This window comes from Prunus avium, chromosome 6 (genome assembly GCF_965620075.1).
Source record: "Prunus avium chromosome 6, drPruAviu1.hap1.1, whole genome shotgun sequence".
Taxonomy (NCBI): Eukaryota; Viridiplantae; Streptophyta; class Magnoliopsida; order Rosales; family Rosaceae; genus Prunus; species Prunus avium.
The window spans coordinates 5,939,852-5,960,945 of record NC_142289.1 but is presented as its reverse complement, the minus strand read 5'-3'; the positions used below and the strand labels follow the sequence as shown (position 1 = coordinate 5,960,945).

Here is a 21,094-nt window from a genome sequence, read left to right as displayed (position 1 = left end):
ATCGAAGGCTAACAACTGGACTAAGGTTTTTTCTTTAGGGGTTTCTGAGAGAGTATCAATTAGGTTTTTTTTTTTTTTTCTCAAAAAAGCTCCATTGAAAGAGTAAAATTAGATTTTGGTTGTACGAGGCTTATGTGAAGATATCATGTAGGGTCGGCCGCTAAGGATTTTTCTTTGGGGTTTTCTCAGAAGTAGCGATTAGGTTTTCTTAAAAAAAGGTTCAATTGAAAGAATAAGAGAGGGGATTGGGATATGAAACATTTAGTTGTTGATCTATTTCATGTGATTACATCTCTTATAACTTTGACGAGAGTGTTTATCATGTGAACTACTACAACTTATGTGCTCATATAATGTGTAATTTTTTTTAATCAATAAGAGAGGGAATTGGAATTTAGAACATCTAGTAGTTGATCGATTTCACATGCGCACATCTCTTATAACTCGACGAGAGTGTTTATCATGTCAACTACTGATGAAATTTTTCGGGCTCACTCTTAGAGCATCCACAGTGGGAATGTGTATAATGAGGTGTATGTTAAATATACACAATTTGTAATCGGAATCACCCGCAATGGAGAGGTGTAAACGAGTGTAAATTTGCATCACCACCATGAGGTGCAAATTTAGATGCACATATACATCTTTTTTTACATATTTTGCAGTGGGGATCTACATGAGAAAATGTAAGAAAAAGTGAACAAAAGTGAGACCAACAGGAAAAAAAGGTTAAAGAAATCAATTATACATCTTTCCCATTGGAACAAAAATCATATTTACAACCCCCAGATGTATAAAGGGGATGTAAAAGTGACTTTACACCCCCGAAAATACACCCTCCTACTGTAGATGCTCTTATAAAAAATGTGATTAGCAATGCAACTAGTCAATTTATCATGTGAATTACTAGTGAGATTTCCAAGATTCACTCTGCTAAGAAATATGATTAGTGATGTAACTAGTAAATTCTCTTTTTTATTATTTATTATTATTATTTTTTCGGTTGGAAACTAGAAAACCTAGTACTATTTTAGATTTAATGAAAAAAAGGCTTACAATTTTTCATTATTCTTTTTTGGGGGTATGAAATTGAATAAAAAATAATCTTAGCCGTTGAAGCTTTCGGGCTATAAAATGGAAGGAGGATTGTTTAATTGAGTCCCTCCTTAGTCCTTTCCTTTGTGATCAGAACAAAGTCTCACTCGCTCTGTGATCTCCAACTTCTCTGTCATCCAAAGAATCGAATCGATATTGGAATACAGGGAATTGGGGGAGCTTCGTCTCTTTCACCCTTTTTATATTTACTCAACACACCCGTCTTTCTCTCTAACCAAAAGAGAAAGAGGCGAATTTCAAAGCCAAAGAGCAGAACTTAAAAAGCAGCTAGCTAGCTATACAGCAAAACCAACCAAACAAAGCCAATTGTTTATATGCATTTACTAGAATAAGAGCGAAAAGGGTCTTTTCTTCAACCTCTGCCAGCACCTTTGAAGCACTTACTCACACTCAGTATTTTCTTTTTCCTGCTTTTGAGGGCTCTCGCCGTCTTCGGGTTCGGCACTCTTCCTTTTCTCACTGAGCAAATTGGTGGCGCATTAAAGTCTGGCTTTTCCAATCTTGACAGAGCTAGACAGAGAAAGATCTTCAGCTGGAGATTTGTAATTATTATTTGAAACGCAGCATTTAAGGCCACTCTCTTCTCTGCCTGCCAAGTCTTGGAATGAAGAATTCTTAAATCCCACCTGCACATGATATAAGTCCTGTTTTTTCTCATTGTGAAAACAAAGGCAAGTGACATTTCATTTGGCTTGGAACAGAGTGATAGATCGATCTGTGTGTGTTCATTTCATATCTTTGCGAGAAAGTGACATTTCAATCAAGGTATGGTAGTTTAAAATGGTATTGGGTTTGTTCTCTTTTAGGCAGCTAGTTCGTGAAAAATATGTTAGAGGCTGTACCCCTTTGGTTTTTTTAACTAATCTTTTTCTTGAGTTTTCTGTATTCTTTGGAAGTTTCAATTTTTTTTGAGTTTGGAAGGAATTATAGAGTTTTTCGATCTGGGGTCTTATTGGCTTTCGTTTTCTGGGGCTGCGTTTGGTTATAGTTTCTTTTGTCTCATTTACCATCTTTTTTATGTTTCAGATCTACCAGGATTTAGACGGTTGCCTTTTGAGAAAAAAAACGGTGACAATGTTGGCTCAGAAGCAAGCAGAGGAAGCAATAGTCTCCAACTTTAGCGAGGCTCATGATCATGAGGGAAAGGAAGATCATCATCAAGACAAGGAGGAAGAAAACACCTCCTTGTTTAATGTCAAGAACTTTCTCTGGCATGGTGGCTCTGTTTGGGACGCTTGGTTCAGCTGTGCTTCCAATCAAGTACACCCACCAAGCCATTACAAAAGAGACTCCAAATTTTACTTTTTCTTGATTCGCTTAACAAAACTTCTAATCCCTTTTAATTTCTGTTTCTTTTTTGCAGGTAGCTCAAGTGCTTTTGACACTGCCATACTCATTCTCTCAGCTGGGATTATTATCAGGCATCTTGCTGCAAATATTCTATGGAATCGTTGGAAGCTGGACGGCTTACCTGATCAGTGTGCTCTACATAGAGTACAGAAGCAGGAAGGAGAAAGAGAACGTAAACTTCAAGAACCACGTTATCCAGGTTGGTCACGATATACCATTTCTAGCTTAGCTTCTTTAACAGGACCACCACCCACCGCTAATGCCTAATCTTTAAAGCAAAAGCGTGTGAAATAAATATCCAAACTCACAGTGCCCAGAACCTCTTTCATCACTTTCCACTATGCTTAAATCACACTATACTGTTTTTGGATGCAGTGGTTTGAAGTCCTTGATGGGTTACTTGGTCCTTACTGGAAAGCTGTGGGGCTTGCTTTCAACTGTACCTTCCTCCTATTTGGATCCGTCATACAGCTTATTGCTTGTGCAAGGTGAGTCCTTTTTACATTTTTTACTCCCGAATCATGCAAATCTCACCTGGGTTTTGCTTAGTTTTAACTGTTGGTGTTGCTTTTTTTGCTTCCTGTTTGAGAGCAGTAACATATATTACATCAATGACAATTTGGACAAGAGGACATGGACCTACATCTTCGGAGCTTGCTGTGCCACTACAGTTTTCATACCTTCTTTCCATAACTATCGGATTTGGTCCTTTCTTGGCCTTGGAATGACCACTTACACAGCCTGGTACTTGACCATTGCAGCGGTTGTTCATGGCCAGGTAAATCAGTCATCAATGTCCCTGATCTTTTCATCTCACAGTACAGCTACTATTAATATTATTATCTTTCCAAAAATGCTTTCTTTTTCTCTTTACGTTTTCTGCTTTAAAAAAAAGTTAAAAGTTCTGTGCTTGGTGAAAATTGTGCAGAAGGAAGGAGTAACACACACAGCTCCCACAAAGCTTGTGCTGTATTTCACCGGCGCCACCAACATACTATACACGTTTGGTGGCCATGCTGTCACAGTGTATGCTTTTCTATTTTTACCCTTTCCTGCTATTTCACTTGTTTCTACACGGCTTCTCTTTGCAGCTTTTGCCGGCCTCTCGGGTTTCGAGATCCACAGACATAATCATCCCATCTACTTTTGTTTGCTCTTGAAAAAACAACATTAACCCCATTTCTCTAGGAAAATTGCACAGTAAAATGGTCCTTATGTTTTACTTTCACCAAAAGAGAATACAAGCTTCTCTGTTTCACTTAACCACTCTCCCTTTCATTTGTCTTCGCCTGGGGCATATAATATTGTTGTCTGATAGAGATTAGAAACTGCTCCCAGAGACTAGATTGTTTAGTTGCATAACAGCTATAGAAAGATGTGACCTGAGGGCTCTTTGGTCAATTAGTTGGTTTTATTATATGTTCCCCATGTTCTTGTTGACCTTGTAATAGTTTTAATTGGACTAAAGTATTAGCCAAATGTAAAATTCTTTTTTAATTGTTACCAAAAAAACAAAAAAAAAAAGAAATCGTTTTTTAATGTGAAGGGAATCTGATCAGTAAAATGTGGGTGGGAATTTTTCAGGGAAATCATGCATGCCATGTGGAAGCCACAGAAATTCAAGTACATCTACTTGTTTGCCACAGTATACGTTTTCACACTTACAATTCCTTCTGCTACCTCTGTCTACTGGGCTTTTGGTGATGAGCTTCTCAACCATGCCAATGCCTTCTCTCTCCTCCCCAAGAATGCCTGGCGTGATGCCGCTGTTATTTTAATGCTCATTCACCAGGTCTGAAAATTACTGGCTTACTAAAAAAATGACCCTTGAATGAATATTGTTTTTACTAAAACTGACATTTTGTGTTTTTGGGCACTGGTGCAGTTTATAACATTTGGGTTTGCATGTACACCATTGTACTTTGTGTGGGAGAAGGTGATTGGCATGCATGACACAAAGAGCATTTGCTTGAGGGCACTGGCTAGGCTTCCAGTTGTGATCCCAATTTGGTTCTTGGCTATAATATTTCCTTTCTTTGGGCCCATTAACTCTGCAGTTGGGGCTCTCCTGGTTAGCTTCACAGTTTACATCATCCCATCTTTAGCTCATATGCTCACCTACAGAAAAGCCTCTGCTAGACAGGTAAATATAATTAAACAGTTACAAGTTCTACTAATTCATATGATTGATACCAACATGTCACATAATGTTATCGACACACACAAATTATCTGTAATGACGATGCCGTTGTCGAGTGGCGGCCTGTAGTTATCTTGATTGAGTGGGGGTATCTTAGGCATTCTAGTTTTGAGTGGGCACCTCCACCTTCGTACGATGGTTGGCTGCTCACATTCCAGTAGTTGCAGTTCAGAGAGAGAGCAGCAAGTGTACAAAAGTCATTTATGGCTTGGATTTGGAAATGTTACGAGAAGAATTGAGATAGGTGGCCAGTCCCTTTCGTTTAGTTATACTCTACAGTTGGGACACTTGTACTATGCCTCGGCTGAGCTGTTTGATTAGACCTTTTTCAATTAGGCACTGTGCAGTTTGGTTAGTTTGGTGGTGACTTTGGTTCAACAGAAAACAAACCCAAAATAGAAAACTTGGTTTTTCTGGGGTCTGAGCATTATTTGCAGAGATTCATAACAAAACATAAAAACCGCAACCAACATGTAACTCAAGTGGTTGAAAACATTTACCTCCATCAGAAGTCTTGTATCCGAAACCCTCCGCTCCCAATATACCTATTGATTTTCCCCTTTCCATTTTACTGTGTTTTGCAGAATGCTGCAGAGAAGCCTCCTTTCTTTTTACCAAGCTGGACTGCCATGTATGTGATCAACTCCTTCATAGTTGTGTGGGTTCTGGTGATCGGGTTCGGGTTCGGTGGATGGGCCAGCATGACCAACTTTGTGAGGCAAGTGGACAATTTTGGGCTCTTTGCCAAGTGCTATCAATGCAACTCTCCAAAACTGCCAGCAGCAGCAGCTCCTCACCACTAAAAAAACTTCTTCACCCAAAGATCGATTTGAGCTCAAAACTCTCTCTGAATCTGGATCTCTTCATATTTGTACCATACATGGGGAAGTAGTAATATTTCCCCTACATGTCATGTGTGCTGGATTTTGCTTTTTTTCTTTTTTTCTTTTTTAATTTTCTCCTTTTTTTGGGTTAATTTAGTTATAATATAGTGTGTTGAGTTGTGATGATTCCTTTCCTATCAAAAGCATAGGTTAAATTAATTAAATCAAAATATATATGTTTTTAGGTATTTCATTTTTTCCAACTTTTTCGGTGGGATTTTGTAAGATTTTGTTGTTCAATTTTGGTATAGCTTTCAAGGTCAATATTAGTAGCATGTTTCCAAAGTGCCTTGTAAAATGGCAACGTTATGGGCCTGCCTGGTTTCCATTTCCACGTGGCTTGATCTCGAGCTGTATGTGGACATGTTTTAATGGCTCCCATTGACCTTAGATTCCGATTTTATAAGAGCTGAGAGAGAATGGGGCGTGGACCCGCCCCACTTTCACATGGGTCGCACGTGGATGCCCTTATGTCACGTGCCACTATTTTACTTGTTAATATTCTATCTTATGAAATTGCTTCTTGTGAACATGCATGAACTCATGCTCAATAAGACCCTCTTGGTTGGCGGCGGCGACCCATGATCCATGTGCTGTCTCCAAATTTGATTAACTCCTGCATGTTTGGTTTTTAACCTGTCGAATGAGCAAGTTTCAGTTGAAGCCATTAGTCTCAATTTATGTTCACGTGAACTTGGAAATATACTTTCTGAAGTAACTTGCTCCAATTGGACCAAACCAAGATCATCAGCAGTGGATTCGTATAAAATAATGTAGATTTTTTTTTTGGTACCGCCAAATCATCCAATTAGGGGCTGCTTGGTGCCGCTTGTTTTTCCGTGAACATGGAGCATGAAAAATTAATTAAAGAGAAGTAAAGAGAAAGGAGGAAGAAGAGGAGAAAGAAAAAGGAAAGGAGAGGGAGAAAGAAAGAGGTTTGAGTGAGTAGTGAGTCATCTTTGAATTGCTTTGCAAGATCTTGAAGGTTCTCGTAACTGAGACTTGGGAGTGGTGTTGGAGATTGTGGAAGAGTAATTTGGATTTAGCTAGCTTTGGAATTGAGGTAGGGGACATCTTAGGATTATAAATTTTTGGGATTATTTTAATTAAACTTGGTGAAATATATTAAGGCTTTATATGTGTTTTGTGCAATTGTTATATTTGTATGATTTTATTTACGGTATGTTAATCATTAACTTTGTAAGTTTATGTTTGTTGAATATTATTTCAAGGGCTTCACTAGGGATTCACTAGTTTAGGTGGTTTGGAGTAATTGCTCCCTCAAGTATTCGTGTAGTGTGTGTGAGTTTAGTATATTATCGTCTCTCTCAATACGAAAGGCGCAATGTTCAAATTTTTCATTTTAAAATAAAAAGAAATACCTTTCATAACTCACGTAATCATGTTTCTAAAAATTCTTTAAATAGAGAGTTGTTATGACACATTAAAAAAGTCATTATGCGTTCCTACTGTACGTTTTAATAAGGAAGGAAAAGTGCATGATGACTTTTTGAAGTGCAGCACTTATAATAATTTTCATGTGAATATATATAATAAGGTTTATTTGAAGTTATATATGATCATGAAGATAAATATTGAAAACAATGCGAAATGCATGTCAATGAATATTGAAGTAAAGTAGTTATTATGCATATAACAAAAGATTAAGTTATGGACATGAGAAAGTAGGATTTTGAGTAGTTGAGTCTAACCAATGCGTAGGAATTTGCCGAGATGGGTGAAAGCTGGAAAGGCAGGGAAGTATGCTGCTGAGATGAGTGAATCCGAAGACGAAGGTGAATCTGCTAAGATCATTGGATCCAGGGAGGAAATTAAGGTAGTTGAGCTCAACAATTAATGTGTTACTTATTCATGCATCAATCAAATATATCTCCTATATGAGAGCACGAATATATGTGTGCTTTATATATGTTGAAAACAGGGAACCAGAAGAGCAAGCTATGAAAAACAATGGTCGATCAAGTGGCCAGCAGATACATTCGACGAGGTCGAAACATTCGACAACTTGAGCATCTTTCATGTTCCAATCAAACTTCGAAAAGTCGACGACAATGCCTACAGCCCTCGCATTATCTCAATCGGACCTTACCATCGTAAAAAAGGCAACCAAGAGATTGTCACAATGATAGAGCACAAGTGCCGTTACATGCGATACTTCTTTAACCAAATCAAAGATCCTCAAGAGAGCCTCCAAGTCCCACTTGAGTTCCATTTGCCGATCTACAATCTAGACAAAACGGTTCGCCGGAGCTACGCCGGCGGTGCTCGGGACCATGATGCCGAAAGCCTTGAACACATGGTGTCGTTTGATGGCATTTTCATATTGCAGCTCTTCCTCAGGTATGACCAATATTGCAAAAAAGTTCCCCTAATAGACCAATCTGATGCAATTTTCAACAATGCTTGGATGATCCCCGCCCTTAGGCGTGATCTCGCATTGCTTGAAAACCAGATTCCCTTCTTTGTTCTACAAGAATTGTACGAAGTTGTCAAGCCTCGAATCGTTAGCTACAAGCCGCCGCACTCCATCACTTGCCTTGCTCTTAAGTTTTTCGAACCTATGAACGAAAAGGAAATGATAAAAGATGAGCCTGGGGGAACAGAGTACGAGCATTTGCTTGATCTCTTGCACAAATTTTACCACCCAGCTCCATGCCTTCTTAAAGAAGAACCACGAAGCAATTTCGAAAATTGGGGTTTCGATTTCTGCGCTTGTGATCTTTTAGAGGCTGGAGTTGTGTTTCTCTGTAACTCGGACCACTCCTATAACATAACTTTCACTAAAGGGGTGATGAGAATTCCACAAGTGTATATTGACGACAGAACAACTTCACTGTTGAGAAACCTGATTGCTTATGAGCAATGCAGCCTCAGCAGCACGCAGCACATCACATCCTACGCCATCCTCATGAAGAGCCTCATCCGTTCGCCGCATGATGTTATGTTACTTAGGGAACAAGGCATCATGAACCAGAATTGGATCAAGGACGAAGAGTATTTGACCTACTTCAATGGAATTCTAGATGAAGTCGTTGTGAAGGACTTTTGTTTTGGTAAGCTGTGCACGCAAGTGAATGCCTACGCTTGCAAGTACTGGTTTCGGAGACGGGTGAGGTGCCTGTATCACACTTATTTCTCTACTGCTTGGAGTATGATTTCGTTCGTTGCTGCGCTTTGTCTTTTTGTTCTTACTATTGCACAAACATACTTCGCCATGCACCAAGCTCATCAGTAGCTAGCTATAGCTAATGCTTGTTTCATATACTCTGTTTTTGTAGTTAATGAGGTTGGGTTTGGAGAGTTTCTTTTGGTCCATCCTTTGAGTTTAATTAGTCATTGCTGTTATATGTTTCAGATTCTTCCTCTATAACGAGTTCGTATGATCTTAATTTGTGTTTTCCCAATTGACATATACACAATTATATGGAGCTTAAAATAGGGAGATATCAGCTCTGCCACTAATTGTATATACTTGTGAGTTTATCTTTCGAATTATGTGTTTTAATGAGAAATCTCTCCCAAACCTAATACACTCAATAAGGAATGAATGTCTAAATCAATAATCCAAAAAGCGAAAAAGAGAGGAAGAGAGCTCATCATCTGCCTGGGTTTATGTGTTTATTATTAACAATTCTAAACAATTACACGTAATTATAGGAAATCACAGAGATGCTGAATCATATCAACCAAATCCACAAGATTGACCTTTTTTGGATTGGCCTACTGGGATTGTCTTTGTCTGGCGACCGGTCAGATATGATGGGCCACGAAGAACATAGAAGCTTTAATTTTTTTTTTTTTTTTGGGTTCAAAGAAGAAGATAGAAGCTTGGACTTGAAGTAAGCAAACCAGGAAAGTGACAAGCCCTTTGAAAATATGTCAGGAAGCTGAGTGTGATTGGAAACAGAATATAGAATGGGTGAAGAGACTCGTGATCTTATTTTAGTGGAAGGTATTTAAAGGAGCTAGTGAGCTAATGGGGTTGGAGTCAAATCGAATGACTCAAATATACATTTATAATTGCAAGTTGATCTTAGATCTAGTCTTTGCTTCTGGGCTTATGTCACCACATTCCATATGCTAACAAACTAAAGACTAATGTATTTAATGGATCACGAGTAGCATACGTGTTTGAAAAAGGAAAAGAAAATGGTAATGATATGAGCATAAGATAAAATATATATTTAACTCGATCAAAGACCAAGTCATCGTAAAGATTAAATAACTAAGTGGACCAAGCACCCAGCAATATTTGTTGGACATAAAGTTCGAGGATGGGGTGATTATAATTCCCCAGCTGCGGATTCATGAGACTACGAATTCACTCTTGAGGAACCAGATTGCTTACGAGCAATGCTGTCTTCGGAGCACGCATAGGGTTACATCATATGTCTTCCTCTTGAAGAGTCTCATCAGTACCTCAGGGGATAGCAAACTGCTTCAGGCAAGAAATATTATAGAGCACAATAATCGGATTGGAGACAGAATTTTTGAGTCAATTTGAAAGTGTTCTAGATCAAGTTGTTATGAAGGACAACTTTTGCTATGCTGCTTTGCTCCACCAAGTGAACAAATATTGTAAGTCCTGGTACAGTTTGAGCAGACTTCGAGTATTTCTATGGGTGCAATTTCAAAGGCAGAAAAGAATCCTTTGTGACACATATTTTTCTCCTCCGTGGAAAGTCATATCACTCATGGCTGGAGTTTTCCTTCTCCTTCTCACTTCATCGCAGACATACTATACAATTCATCCTCGCCGCTGATATTGTGTTGAAGTATAAATTGTTTCCAGGTTTAAATTGTTAGTTAGACAGGTGTATGGCTCATATGCTATCACATTTTGTTGGACTTACAGGTCCAGATTCATGCCAAGTGTACAACTCATAGGCTGGTACGATTGTGTATTGGCTGAGTCATTTTTGTATTGGTTGAAAGATATGTATATTGATAGTGGAATGAGATCACACAGTGTGTGTGCGCATGATTACAATTATTGCCTAACAGATTCTCTCTCTCTCTCTCTCTCTCTCTCTCTCTCTCTCTCTTAAACATTCTCTCATAAACTTTCTGTGCAAACAAACCTGTTACTCTATAAAACTCCAACATGGTATCGAGAGCTCAGGTTAAGATATGAGACTGGGCATCGTGGAATTGAAGCAATCCAGCTGAAGAAATATCTATCTAGTCTCACATGGCTGGATCTGGAATGGGTGAGCTTCGTGCTCCCATCTTCAATGGAAGCAACTATGATTTCTGGAGAATAAAGATGTGCACGATCTTCAAATCTCACAAGCTGTGGGATATGGTTGCAAATGGGCATGAGCAACCTGTGAAGAAGGAAGAAGGAGAAGCTCTGACTGCAGCTCAAAAGCTGGCTTTGGAAGAGAATGTTGCAAAGGATGCTAAGGCTTTGGGACTAATCCAAGGTGCTGTTTCTGACGATATTTTTCCCAGAATCGCATTGAAGGAGTCAGCCAAGGAAGCATGGGAAATCCTGCAGCAAGAGTTTAGAGGAGATAAGAACGTGAGATCTGTGAAACTTCAAGCTCTTAGAAGAGAATTTGAATACACTCGAGTGCATGATGATGAACCGTTATCTGGGTATGTCACTAAACTGCTTGAGCTAGTAAATCAAATGAAGGCATATGGTGAAGTACTAACTGAGCAAAGAATAGTTCAGAAGCTCTTGATTAGTTTGTCTAGAGAATATGACTCTATTGCTGAAGTCATAGAAGAAACAAAAGATACAAAGTCAATAGGGGTTCAAGAGGTTATAGGATCTCTAAAATCTCAAGAGCAATGATTGCTAAGGCATAATGAGAGAGTGACAGAAAAAGCATTTTCCAACCTAAATGTGAGTTCTAGAGACCAATCAAACACAGGGCAAGCAGGTAGTTCCAAGTCTAAGAAGAATTGGAAATCTCAGAAAGGGAAGAAGTGGGATTCAAAGTTTGACAATAATTCCAAGAAGGAAAATTAGAATGAAGGAGCAAAGGTACCCTGCAAAACCTGTGACAAGTTGCACTATGGTGTTTGTTGGTTCAAAGACAAACCAAAATGTTACAAATGTGAGAGGTTTGGTCAAATAGCAAAAGAATACAGAGGAAAATCTGATCAAATTGCTAACTATGCATCACACAAGGAGGAAGAAGGTATCATGTTCTATGCTTGTCATGCTGCTGTAGTAGTAAAGAATAATGGTGTGTGGTATGTGGACAGTGCATGTAGCAATCACATGACCTCACATGCATCTCTCCTAGTCAATATTGATACTAAGGTCACTGCAAAAGTGAAAATGGGCACAAGAGACTTGGTGCAAGCAACTGGTAAAGGCGCTTTGGTGATTGACACTAAAGCTGGGCCTAGATATATCAAAGAGGTTTTGCTTGTACCAGGATTGGATGAAAATCTGCTAAGTGTAGGTCAGATGGTAGAGCATGGTTACTATATGGTTTTTGGCAATTCCATGGTGGAGATATTTGATCATAACTCCATGGAAAATTTAGTGGCAAAAGTTTCCATGACAGGAAACAAATGTTTTCCACTCTCACTAAAATATGCAAACTCTATAAACTCTGTGGCTATGAAAGCAATAATTGAAGAATCCACTTGGTGTTGGCATAGGAGGTTTGTTCATTTGAATCTGCAGAGCTTGAAGTTGTTACAACAACAGGAGCTGGTCTATGGATTGCCTGAAATTGGCAATGCAGAGAGAATTTGCCAAGAGTGTGCAATTGGAAAATCACACAGGAAGGCTTTTGGTAAAGAGAAAAGTTGGAGAGCTAGTGTACCATTGGAACTGGTCCATTCAGATATTTGTGGACCAATGCAGACTACAACAATAGGTGGGAACAAATACTTCTTGACTTTCATTACTGACTACACTAGGATGTGCTGGGTGTATTTCATGCAGTTTAAGTCAGAAGTGTTTAACATTTTCAAGAAATTTAAGGCTATGGTGGAATTACAAAGTGGCTATAAAATCAAGAAACTTAGAAGTGACAGAGGTGGAGAATATACTTCCACTGAATTTCTGCAGTTTTGTGAAGAAATTGGTTTGGAACGCCAACTAACTGTGGCCTACTTACCTCAGCAAAATGGAGTTGTTGAAAGAAAGAACATGACCATTGTAGAGATGAGCAAGACAATGATGAATGAGAAGAAGCTACCATACAAGTTTTGGGGAGAGGCAGTGAATACAGTTGTCTATATTTAGAATAGATGCCCCACAAAAGCTTTAGATAATATAACTCCTTTTGAAGCCTTTAGTGGAAGAAAACCTGGAGTTAAACATTTGAGAGTGTTTGGCTCTATCTGTTTCTGATATGTGCCTAGTCAATTGAGGTCTAAGCTGGAAGATTCAGTTGTAAAATACATCTTTGTTGGCTATGGAAAATGTGAAAAGGGGTACAGAGTGTACAATTTGCAGACCAACAAGATCACTGCATCCAGAAGTGTGATCTTTGATGAGAATTCATTATGGGATTGGGACAAGCAAACTGTTGATTCTACCTCAGTTCTAATGAGGGTTGAAGACACTTCTGAAAGTTCTGAAGAGGAATATGAAGTCACAGCTCCATCTGTACCAGAAACAATGATTGATAACATCTCTAGCCCAAGTGAGGTGACTACAGATGCTGCTAATGCTGATTCACCAGGTGACTCACTAAGCTCTACTCCTGTGAAGCTCAGAGACATCACTGAGATCTATGCTCGATGCAATCTGAGCATCATTGAGCCAGAAAACTTTGCAGAAGCTTCAAAAGGTAAGGCTTGGAAAAAGGCAATGGAGATAGAAATGAAGATGATTGAGAAGAATGAGACTTGGGAACTAGTTGACAGACCAAGTGATAAACCTGTGATTGGTGTTAAATGGGTTTACAAAACCAAATTGAACCTTGATGGCTCAATACAGAAGCATAAAGCTAGGCTGGTGGTCAAAGGCTATGCACAAAAGCCTGGAATTGATTTCAATGAGACTTTTGCTCTTATGGCCAGACTAGATACAATTAGAACCTTCATAGCTTTGGCAGCTCAAAAGGGGTGGAAACTATACCAGTTAGATGTCAAGTCTGCATTTCTAAATGGTGTGCTTAAGGAGGAATTTTATGCAGATCAACTTGATGGATTTGTGATTACACACTATGAGGATAAGGGGTACAAGTTGAAGAAAGCCTTGTATGGCTTAAAACAGGCTCTAAGGGCCTGGTATGAGGAAATTAATGCCTATCTCATTAGCTATGGATATTGCAGAAGCACAAGTGAGGCTACATTGTACTGCAAGACTAAGGAAGACTCTGGAACTCTAATTGTCTCAATCTATGTTGATGACATTGTGTACACAGGAAGCAATGAAGAATTGATTGCAGAGTTCAAGTCTGAAATGATGAGAAGGTATGAAATGACTAACTTAGGTCTGTTATGTCATTTTCTTGGTATGGCAGTGATTCAAATTGAAACTTGCATTTTCATAAATCAAAAGAAATATGCACTGACATTATTGAGCAAGTTTGGTTTGAAACAATGTAAACCAGTTAGCACTCCTCTTGTGACAAGTGAGAAACTGTGCAAGGATGATGGAAGTGGTCCTACAGATGAGAATGAATACAGGCAGATTATGGGTAGCTTATTATATCTGACAGCTACAAGACCTGACATAATGTTTGCAATTAGCCTATTAGCTAGGTTCATATGCATTGTCCAACAAAGAAACACTATGGAACAGCTAAGAGGGTGTTAAGGTACATCCAAGGCACCATTGATTTTGGTATTGAATATCAGAAGGGAAAAGAAGCTATCCTAATTGGATATTGTGACAGTGATTGGAGTGGAAGCCAAGATGACATGAGAAGCACTTCTGGCTATGCTTTCTCTTTTGGCAGTGGAGTATTTTCTTGGGCATCAGTCAAGCAACACAGTGTAGCTCTCTCCATAGTTGAAGCTGAGTATGTCAGTGCAAGTGAAACTACTACACAGGCTATATGGCTGAGGTTTGTGCTAGAGGACTTTGGAGAATTGCAGATTGATGCAACTCCATTAATGGTGGATAATACCTCTGCCATTGCAATGACAAGAAATCCAGTTTTCCATCAGAAAACCAAGCACATCAACCGTAGATATCACTTCATCCGAGATGCTTTACAAGATGAGGTAGTGGACTTGAGGTACTGCAAGTCTGAAGAACAAGTGGCTGACATTTTCACTAAAGCTCTGCCTAAAGATCGATTCAACTATGTAAGAGGATTGCTTGGTGTTAAACCAGTTAACAATTTAGAAGGGAGTGTTGAAGTATAAATTGTTTCTAGGTTTAAATTGTTAGTTAGACAGGTGTATGGCTCATATGCTATCACATTTTGTTGAACTTACAGGTCCAGATTCATGCCAAGTGTACAGCTCACAGGTTGGTACAATTGTGTATTGGTTGAGTCATTTTTGTATTGGTTGAAAGATATATAGATTGATAGTGGAATGAGATCACACAGTGTGTGTGTGCATGATTACAATTATTGCCTAACATATTCTCCCTCTCTCTCTCTCTCTCTCTCTCTCTCTCAATGTCTCTCTTGTTTCTCTCTGAAACATTCTCTCATAAGCTTTCTGTGCAAGCAAACCTGCTACTCTGTAAAACTCCAACATATTGCACCTTCTTTCAACATTAAAAGAAAATTACCACTAGCCAATGGTTCCCACGACAGTGGTGGTGGATTCTCCCTCCCCCATGGCACCCAGGATCGAATTTCAGTAAAGTTTCTTTCCTCCAATGTAACCAAAAAAGAAGTCGGCAAAACTATGAGGGTCGACTTTCCTTACTTTTCTCTCTGCCTTCCCTCTTGCATTTGGGTTTGCACCCTCTTTGTTTGAGAGTCTCCTCACCCTCTGTTGGTGATTTTGCTTGGGCTTTATGCTCATATCTGGTGGTTCTTATCCACCATTTTCCATAGCCAGTGTTGTTTTCCTTTTTTTTCCCCATATCCTCTTCCTTTCCTTGTCCCAAAACTAAGATCTTGGATCGCTCCCTGATCGGTGCATATTTACATATCATTTTGTACCCTTCTAGCTTATGATTTGGTTATGTTTTTGAGTTAAACTTGTGCTTTTAATCCTTTTTGTGTTTATCTTTCAGTTCATTGAGCTTTAGGTAATAATGAGGGCTTTGGATAGTAAATGATGCAATCCATGCATGTTAGGGCCTAATTTGGATGAATGGATGAAGAGCTTAAAGACAAACTCAATTTTGGCTACAGTCCCCTGCCAGCCCAGTTTCGTAGGTCATATTGCAAGCTTTGTTTCAGCAACCTACATAGCTCGGATGAGGCCACATTCTTCATGAAAGTTGTTCCAATGGGTGTGTAATATAACATATCCAAAATTCAGCCCCATTGGATAAATATGGAGTCTGTTACCTAGCAAACACAGAGCCATGCTCATGATGGATTTTATCAGCGCGCAAAATGAGTTAGCAATTTGTTTTGGCCTTAACTTCCTCCTCCGACCTTGGATTGGCCCAAATGATATATGGCTGGAAAGAAGACATTCTGAACTTCAAGTTTGAGTGCTTAAAGTCTTAATTTGCTTAAGGGAAGCCCAATTCGTAAGCCCTTGAAGTTGCTGGTCATGCTGACCTCAGGATGAGCTATTATTTCTGGTTGGAAGCTTGGTCATGGTGACATGAAGATGAGCTAGGGCTGCTGGTGGGATTTATTAGTGAAGTGCATCAACCATTTCAGATTTTATAATGGAAGTGTTGTATGCATTAGTGAAGTGCATCAACCATTTCAGATTTTATAAAACAAGTGTTGTATGCATTAGCCATACTTAATTCAGATTTTCAGCTTCCTTAGGCCTATATATAGTGAGGTTTCCCAAGCTTGTAAACACACCCCAAGGGGGGGAGCTCTCAAACACTTCTCTAGAGCTCCCTTCCCTTCTCTCCCTCAAATTCTCTTAGTTTCTCTTTCTAGTTTTCAATTGTTGTAATGAAATCTTTTGTGTTGAAATTTTCCTTAAGTTTTTCTTAGTTCCACTTTACTTTTCATTATGTAAATTCTTTTCTTTAGTCTCAAGTTTGATTAGTTTCCAAGTTTCAATTATGGTTCATGTTCTTATTCATTATGCTTATAAGTTAATATGCTAGTTTGAATGAGTGATCACCATTAAGGCTTGCATGTTAGCTATCTTGGTTTGAATTAAGAGTATACACCATGCTTTAATTCGAATTGAACTATGAATAGGAAGAGTATGTATGGACATTCGACAACAGGGATTAGATACATGCTTGGTTGTTTAAATTGTTCTTCTATGCTTAATGGGTTCCTAATGCTTAATTTTAGGTTAGACAACAAATGATCAAATTAGGGAATTAGGAACACAAGGTTATGACCACACACCATGGCTTAATCATACATTAGCTAGAATCAATCCGTTAATCTAATTGAACTTGGGAACTTATCTGCTTGAGTTAGTTATTTTCTTTCTTCCTTATTGTATTTATTTCCTTTCTTTTTCATTTCTGTTTTGTGTAGGGAAACTAAATTGGATCATTCAATCACCAATCCCTGTGGAATCGACCTCGCACTTACATACGCTAAACTACCAACGGTTCGTGCACTTGCGAGTATCACAAGTTGAGGATGCAGCTGAATCCATTTTGGTGCAGCTGTATCTACGCAACAAGTTTTTGGCGCCGTTGCCGGGGATCGGTAACATTGTTTGATTCTATTTGGCTTTCCTACTTTATTTTTTTTTTCTTAACTAGACAATTTCAAGTTTTAAAGTTAATGACGTTAATGGACAAGTTGTGTTTGTAGTCCAACAGAAAAGGACAATTGCCCAACAAGCAAGAGAACTGGGTTTAAGTCCCAGCTTACACAACCCATTGGTGCTTGTTGCTTTGAAGCATGGAATTGGACTTGTGTTGATTTTTCCCTTTCATTTTTAGTTTTTTTTTATATTTCGTAATCCTTTAATTCCGTTTCAAGTTTTTGTGTGTGTTTGTTTTAGCAATGTAAATAGCTCAATAAAAATGGAGAGAGATGGCAACTTCAAAGATAGGAAGTGTGGAGTAGTGGGAGAAGTCGCGACCTCCAAATGCATCACGCTCGACCTAATTGCTTCAAGGGGGAGCATTTCAATCCTTTCTCTTCTTTGAATTCTGTTTATTTTCGTAGTTGTTTTTGCCTTTTGGTCCGCGCTGAGTTCTTTGTTTTTCTATGCTGAATCCAACCATATAAAGAACGTAAAATTTGGACTTACGGTTGGAAAGTTATAGCCTAAAAACTGAACATAGGTCGAAGCTGAAAAACATAGAAACGAATCTGTCCAAATGGTGATAAATAGGTGATAGAAAGTGCTGTTTGTTTTTTTTTTTCTTTGGTTTCTTGGTTTGTTTCTTTTAGTACAATAATTTATATCGTTTGTTTGAGTTTGTTTAGAGTACTTAGTTCATTTTCGTTTATGGTTTGTTGTTTCATGTTATCTTAATTTGTTTTTGTTTCTTTTTCTTACGAGAATATATTTTTAAAAAAATTTAAATAAAAAAAAATTATTTTTCATATGAGCCGACTTATGGTAACCCCAGTGAGCACTTCCGTTAATACAGTGTCTAGGAGTTCTTTAGGCGACACCTTCGGTGTCTAAGAAGTTTGGGTTTTAAGCGGGACCATTGTGACCCCTCCAACCTTCCCGGATCCCCTGGCTGTGTTTTCTGAGGCCCTTAACTGGTCATCCGTGAGTTGCTTGTATATTCGTGTGTTTTTAAATTAAGTTTTATTTATTTATTTATTTTCTTTGTTTTCTTTTCTGTATAGTCTTTGTTTTTGTTTTGTTAAGTTAGTTTATTTATTTATTTACGTGGTATGGTTAGTTAGTTTATTTCTGAGTGTTAAAACACATTTTTATTTCAAACGCTGCATTAAAAACAAAAAAACAAAAAAAACAAAACAAAAAAAAAAACTTCTTCTTCTTCTTCTTCATCTTCATCATCATCATGGCTTGCCTCTATTTTCTCTTACTTGCAGAATCTGCAGCAGCTCGACATGGTCCTCATTTTTCCTCTGCAGTGCTTCCACGTGCTGATTGGCACAGTAGAGCCGCTTCTGCAAGTCCGCCACCATAGCCTTCAAGGAAGCTATTTCCTCGCTCATCGCGGCACACTCCCTTGTCCTCGCTAGTAGGCGCATGCCCAAATTGGTAGCGGAGACCGCGTGGAGCACAGTTAAATTGTGGGACTCCTCCACCGCTGCCTTGTCAGACCTCTGTGCCACATGCAGATGATCTGTCGGTGTGAGCTTGCTGCCAATCATGCCTCCCAGCAGCGCTGCTCTGTTCGGCATTGCCTCAGAAAAGTTTGGTATTATCTCAGCAAAGTTTGAGGCCGTACCGTGATGATATGTGGAGTTTGGGAAGACAGGAGTTGGAGGAGCCCTTGTCTGGGCATTCGGTGGTGCAAGTGAGAGCTCAAGGTTGAGATCATCAAGGTGAGTGCATGAGGATGCCATTTGTTTTGCTTCTGAATTTTTTGATGTTTTTCCTTGAGTTTGCAGGAAGAAATGCTGGGTATCATCCGCTTGCAGAGGTGTGGTTTAAATAGACATACGCTGATGAGAGAGAGAGCCAACACCATTTCGGATTTCCCGGGCATGCTCGACCTAATCGCTTCAAGGGGGAGCACCTTTACTTTACTTTACTTTTTTTCCTCCGTGTTTTCTGGTGTTTAATATTTTTGCCCGTTACTTTCATTTTCTAGAGCTTTGTGTTTTTGCTTTTCCCTTTCGGCTATCATCTTTAGTTTATTTTAGTTAGGGAAATGTGTTTTCTTTTCCGTTTGTCGTCTTTGTTTTATTTTAGTTGGGAAGTGTGTTTTCTTTTTCTTTTTCTTTTTCTTTCTGCAACCTTACTCTTTTATTTCCGAAACAAAATAGCGAAAATACAAAAACAACAAAATAAAATAAAAACAACAATAATGCAGTAGGAAATCATTTCTTCTCGGTGCTTGGTGTCTCGACCATTGGAGCTTTGAGTTTGGCCCTCTGGCTGTCCTCTTCCGGGGCTTCACGCACAGCTTCTTGGGGCTCATCACTTGAGCTCCCAAAGATCGCAATCTTAGCTTGAGCGTAACTACTCTCGCGATCTGCTTGTTTGCGTTTACCCGGTCTGTCTAGGTCTTCCAGCTGTTTTCGCATGTCGCGAGAGTACAACTCTACCATCTTTGATAGGTTTCTATTCTCGTCCCGCAATATTTCTAGCTGGTGTCGATTCACCTCCACTATCCTTGACCTCTCCCTTTTCAAGCTTTTTATAGCAGTCTGACACTCCTCAACCATACTTCGCTCCGCCGCCAACTGACCTTTCAGCACCTCTACCTCATGGGACTTCGCAAGTAGGCGATGACCCAAACTTGCGACTGTTGCTGTACTCTGCACGCTCAGTGCCAGGGCATCGCTCACGACCCGGTTGTCATCCCTTGTCCCCAGAACACGTATATCTTTAGGGGTCACTAAATTTCTAGCCACTCCAATGGCAACATCGTTGTCCAGGAGTATTGAGTCAGTTACTGTCACAGGCCCCCGTGCGGAAGCAAAGTAGGGCATCCATACTGGTGCCGCTGCTTGGCCTCGTGTCTGAGTCGGTGGAGCTAGGTTGAGATCCAACGAAAATGGGTAGTTAGAGGCCATTTGATTTCTCACTCTCTTTTCTTCTTTCTTTCTTTTCTCTTTTGTGTGTTTCTGAGTTTGCGTTTTTTTTCACCCTTTCTTATAGACTTAGTCTTTGACAAACCCTAGCCATTACAGCATCTGAGCATTTTCTGAATCTCCAGCATTCCTTGAGTCCCACAACCTTCTCGCCTTCCAACCATACCCAACTCATTTATCACGACGTGTCTTTTCTGAACGAACGCGTTCAGTAAAGTCTTCGCGCCTTTCCATGAGCCCGTAATTTTTGCTTGTGGAGTCTGCGGCGCCTCTACGCGTCAACACGTGTCTCGCCCTGTCAGTTGGTCCCTTACACTGAACCGAGACATCATGACCCATGTTCTCTTAAAAATAAAAAATAAAAATAAAAAAACGTGTGGGCTTCGGATTTCATTGTGGGTCGGGTTTTCACCGTTGTTTAGGTTTCAAGGTGGGTTAACTTTCTTTTGGGTTGGGCTTTCAATTGTTTGGGTTTTGGTTTGCGTAAGACTGTCTGTTTAGGGCTTACTGTTTTGTCTGTTTAGGGCTTTCTGTTTCGAGTGTTTTACTGTTTCATTTTTTTCTTTTTTATTTATTTGTTTGTTTGTTTTGTAATTTTTATTTTTGTAATTATTTTATTTTATTTGTGTGTGTTTTTTTTTTTTTTTTTTTTTTTTTTTTTTTTTTTTTGGTGGTTTATATTTAATTTAGTACCTTTCATTTCTTATTATGACATTGCTTGTTCCTAATTTTTAAACATTGAGGACAATGTTCATTTCTAGGTTTGGGGGTATTGGAGTTTAGCATGTAAAATTGGTTTTTCCTTAATTTTATTTAAATTTTTTTTATTTGCT

At 39.0% G+C, this 21,094-nt stretch overlaps 3 protein-coding genes across 4 annotated transcripts; all 3 read left to right on the top strand.

Moving 5' to 3' along the window:
- The first annotated feature begins 1,152 nt into the window (after positions 1-1,152).
- LOC110769312 (auxin transporter-like protein 2) lies at positions 1,153-5,738 on the top strand. Of its 2 annotated transcripts, none has more exons than XM_021973268.2 (9): positions 1,153-1,787; positions 2,143-2,376; positions 2,480-2,665; positions 2,842-2,954; positions 3,061-3,244; positions 3,395-3,492; positions 4,051-4,258; positions 4,352-4,609; positions 5,251-5,738. In XM_021973268.2, exons 2-9 carry the CDS (start codon positions 2,191-2,193, stop codon positions 5,467-5,469), a joined length of 1,452 nt encoding a protein of 483 aa, XP_021828960.1. In that variant the 5' UTR covers positions 1,153-1,787; positions 2,143-2,190; the 3' UTR covers positions 5,470-5,738. The 2 variants fall into 2 exon arrangements, with proteins under 2 accessions (XP_021828960.1, XP_021828959.1); XM_021973267.2 differs by having other exon boundaries at positions 1,153-1,881.
- A 1,526-nt stretch (positions 5,739-7,264) lies between these two features.
- On the top strand, positions 7,265-8,806 carry LOC110769306 (UPF0481 protein At3g47200-like). Its single transcript, XM_021973260.2, has 2 exons — positions 7,265-7,387; positions 7,493-8,806. Exons 1-2 carry the CDS (start codon positions 7,265-7,267, stop codon positions 8,804-8,806), a joined length of 1,437 nt encoding a protein of 478 aa, XP_021828952.2.
- Positions 8,807-10,762: 1,956 nt separating this feature from the next.
- Positions 10,763-11,374, top strand: LOC110769305 (uncharacterized). Its single transcript, XM_021973259.1, has one exon. The coding sequence runs from the start codon at positions 10,763-10,765 to the stop codon at positions 11,372-11,374; it is 612 nt and encodes a 203-aa protein (XP_021828951.1).
- The last annotated feature ends 9,720 nt before the right edge of the window (positions 11,375-21,094 follow it).

What these genes read in the sequence shown, in the direction of transcription:
- LOC110769312 (XM_021973268.2), top strand. Translation starts at nt 2,191, where the DNA reads ATGTTGGCTCAGAAGCAAGCAGAGGAAGCAATAGTCTCCAACTTTAGC. An exon ending in TCAAGAACCACGTTATCCAG is followed by an intron (nt 2,666 to 2,841) that starts GTTGGTCACGAT and finishes TTTTGGATGCAG; the next exon opens with TGGTTTGAAGTCCTTGATGG. An exon ending in GGTGGCCATGCTGTCACAGT is followed by an intron (nt 3,493 to 4,050) that starts GTATGCTTTTCT and finishes GGAATTTTTCAG; the next exon opens with GGAAATCATGCATGCCATGT.
- LOC110769306 (XM_021973260.2), top strand. Translation starts at nt 7,265, where the DNA reads ATGCGTAGGAATTTGCCGAGATGGGTGAAAGCTGGAAAGGCAGGGAAG. An exon ending in GATCCAGGGAGGAAATTAAG is followed by an intron (nt 7,388 to 7,492) that starts GTAGTTGAGCTC and finishes TGTTGAAAACAG; the next exon opens with GGAACCAGAAGAGCAAGCTA.
- LOC110769305 (XM_021973259.1), top strand. Translation starts at nt 10,763, where the DNA reads ATGGCTGGATCTGGAATGGGTGAGCTTCGTGCTCCCATCTTCAATGGA.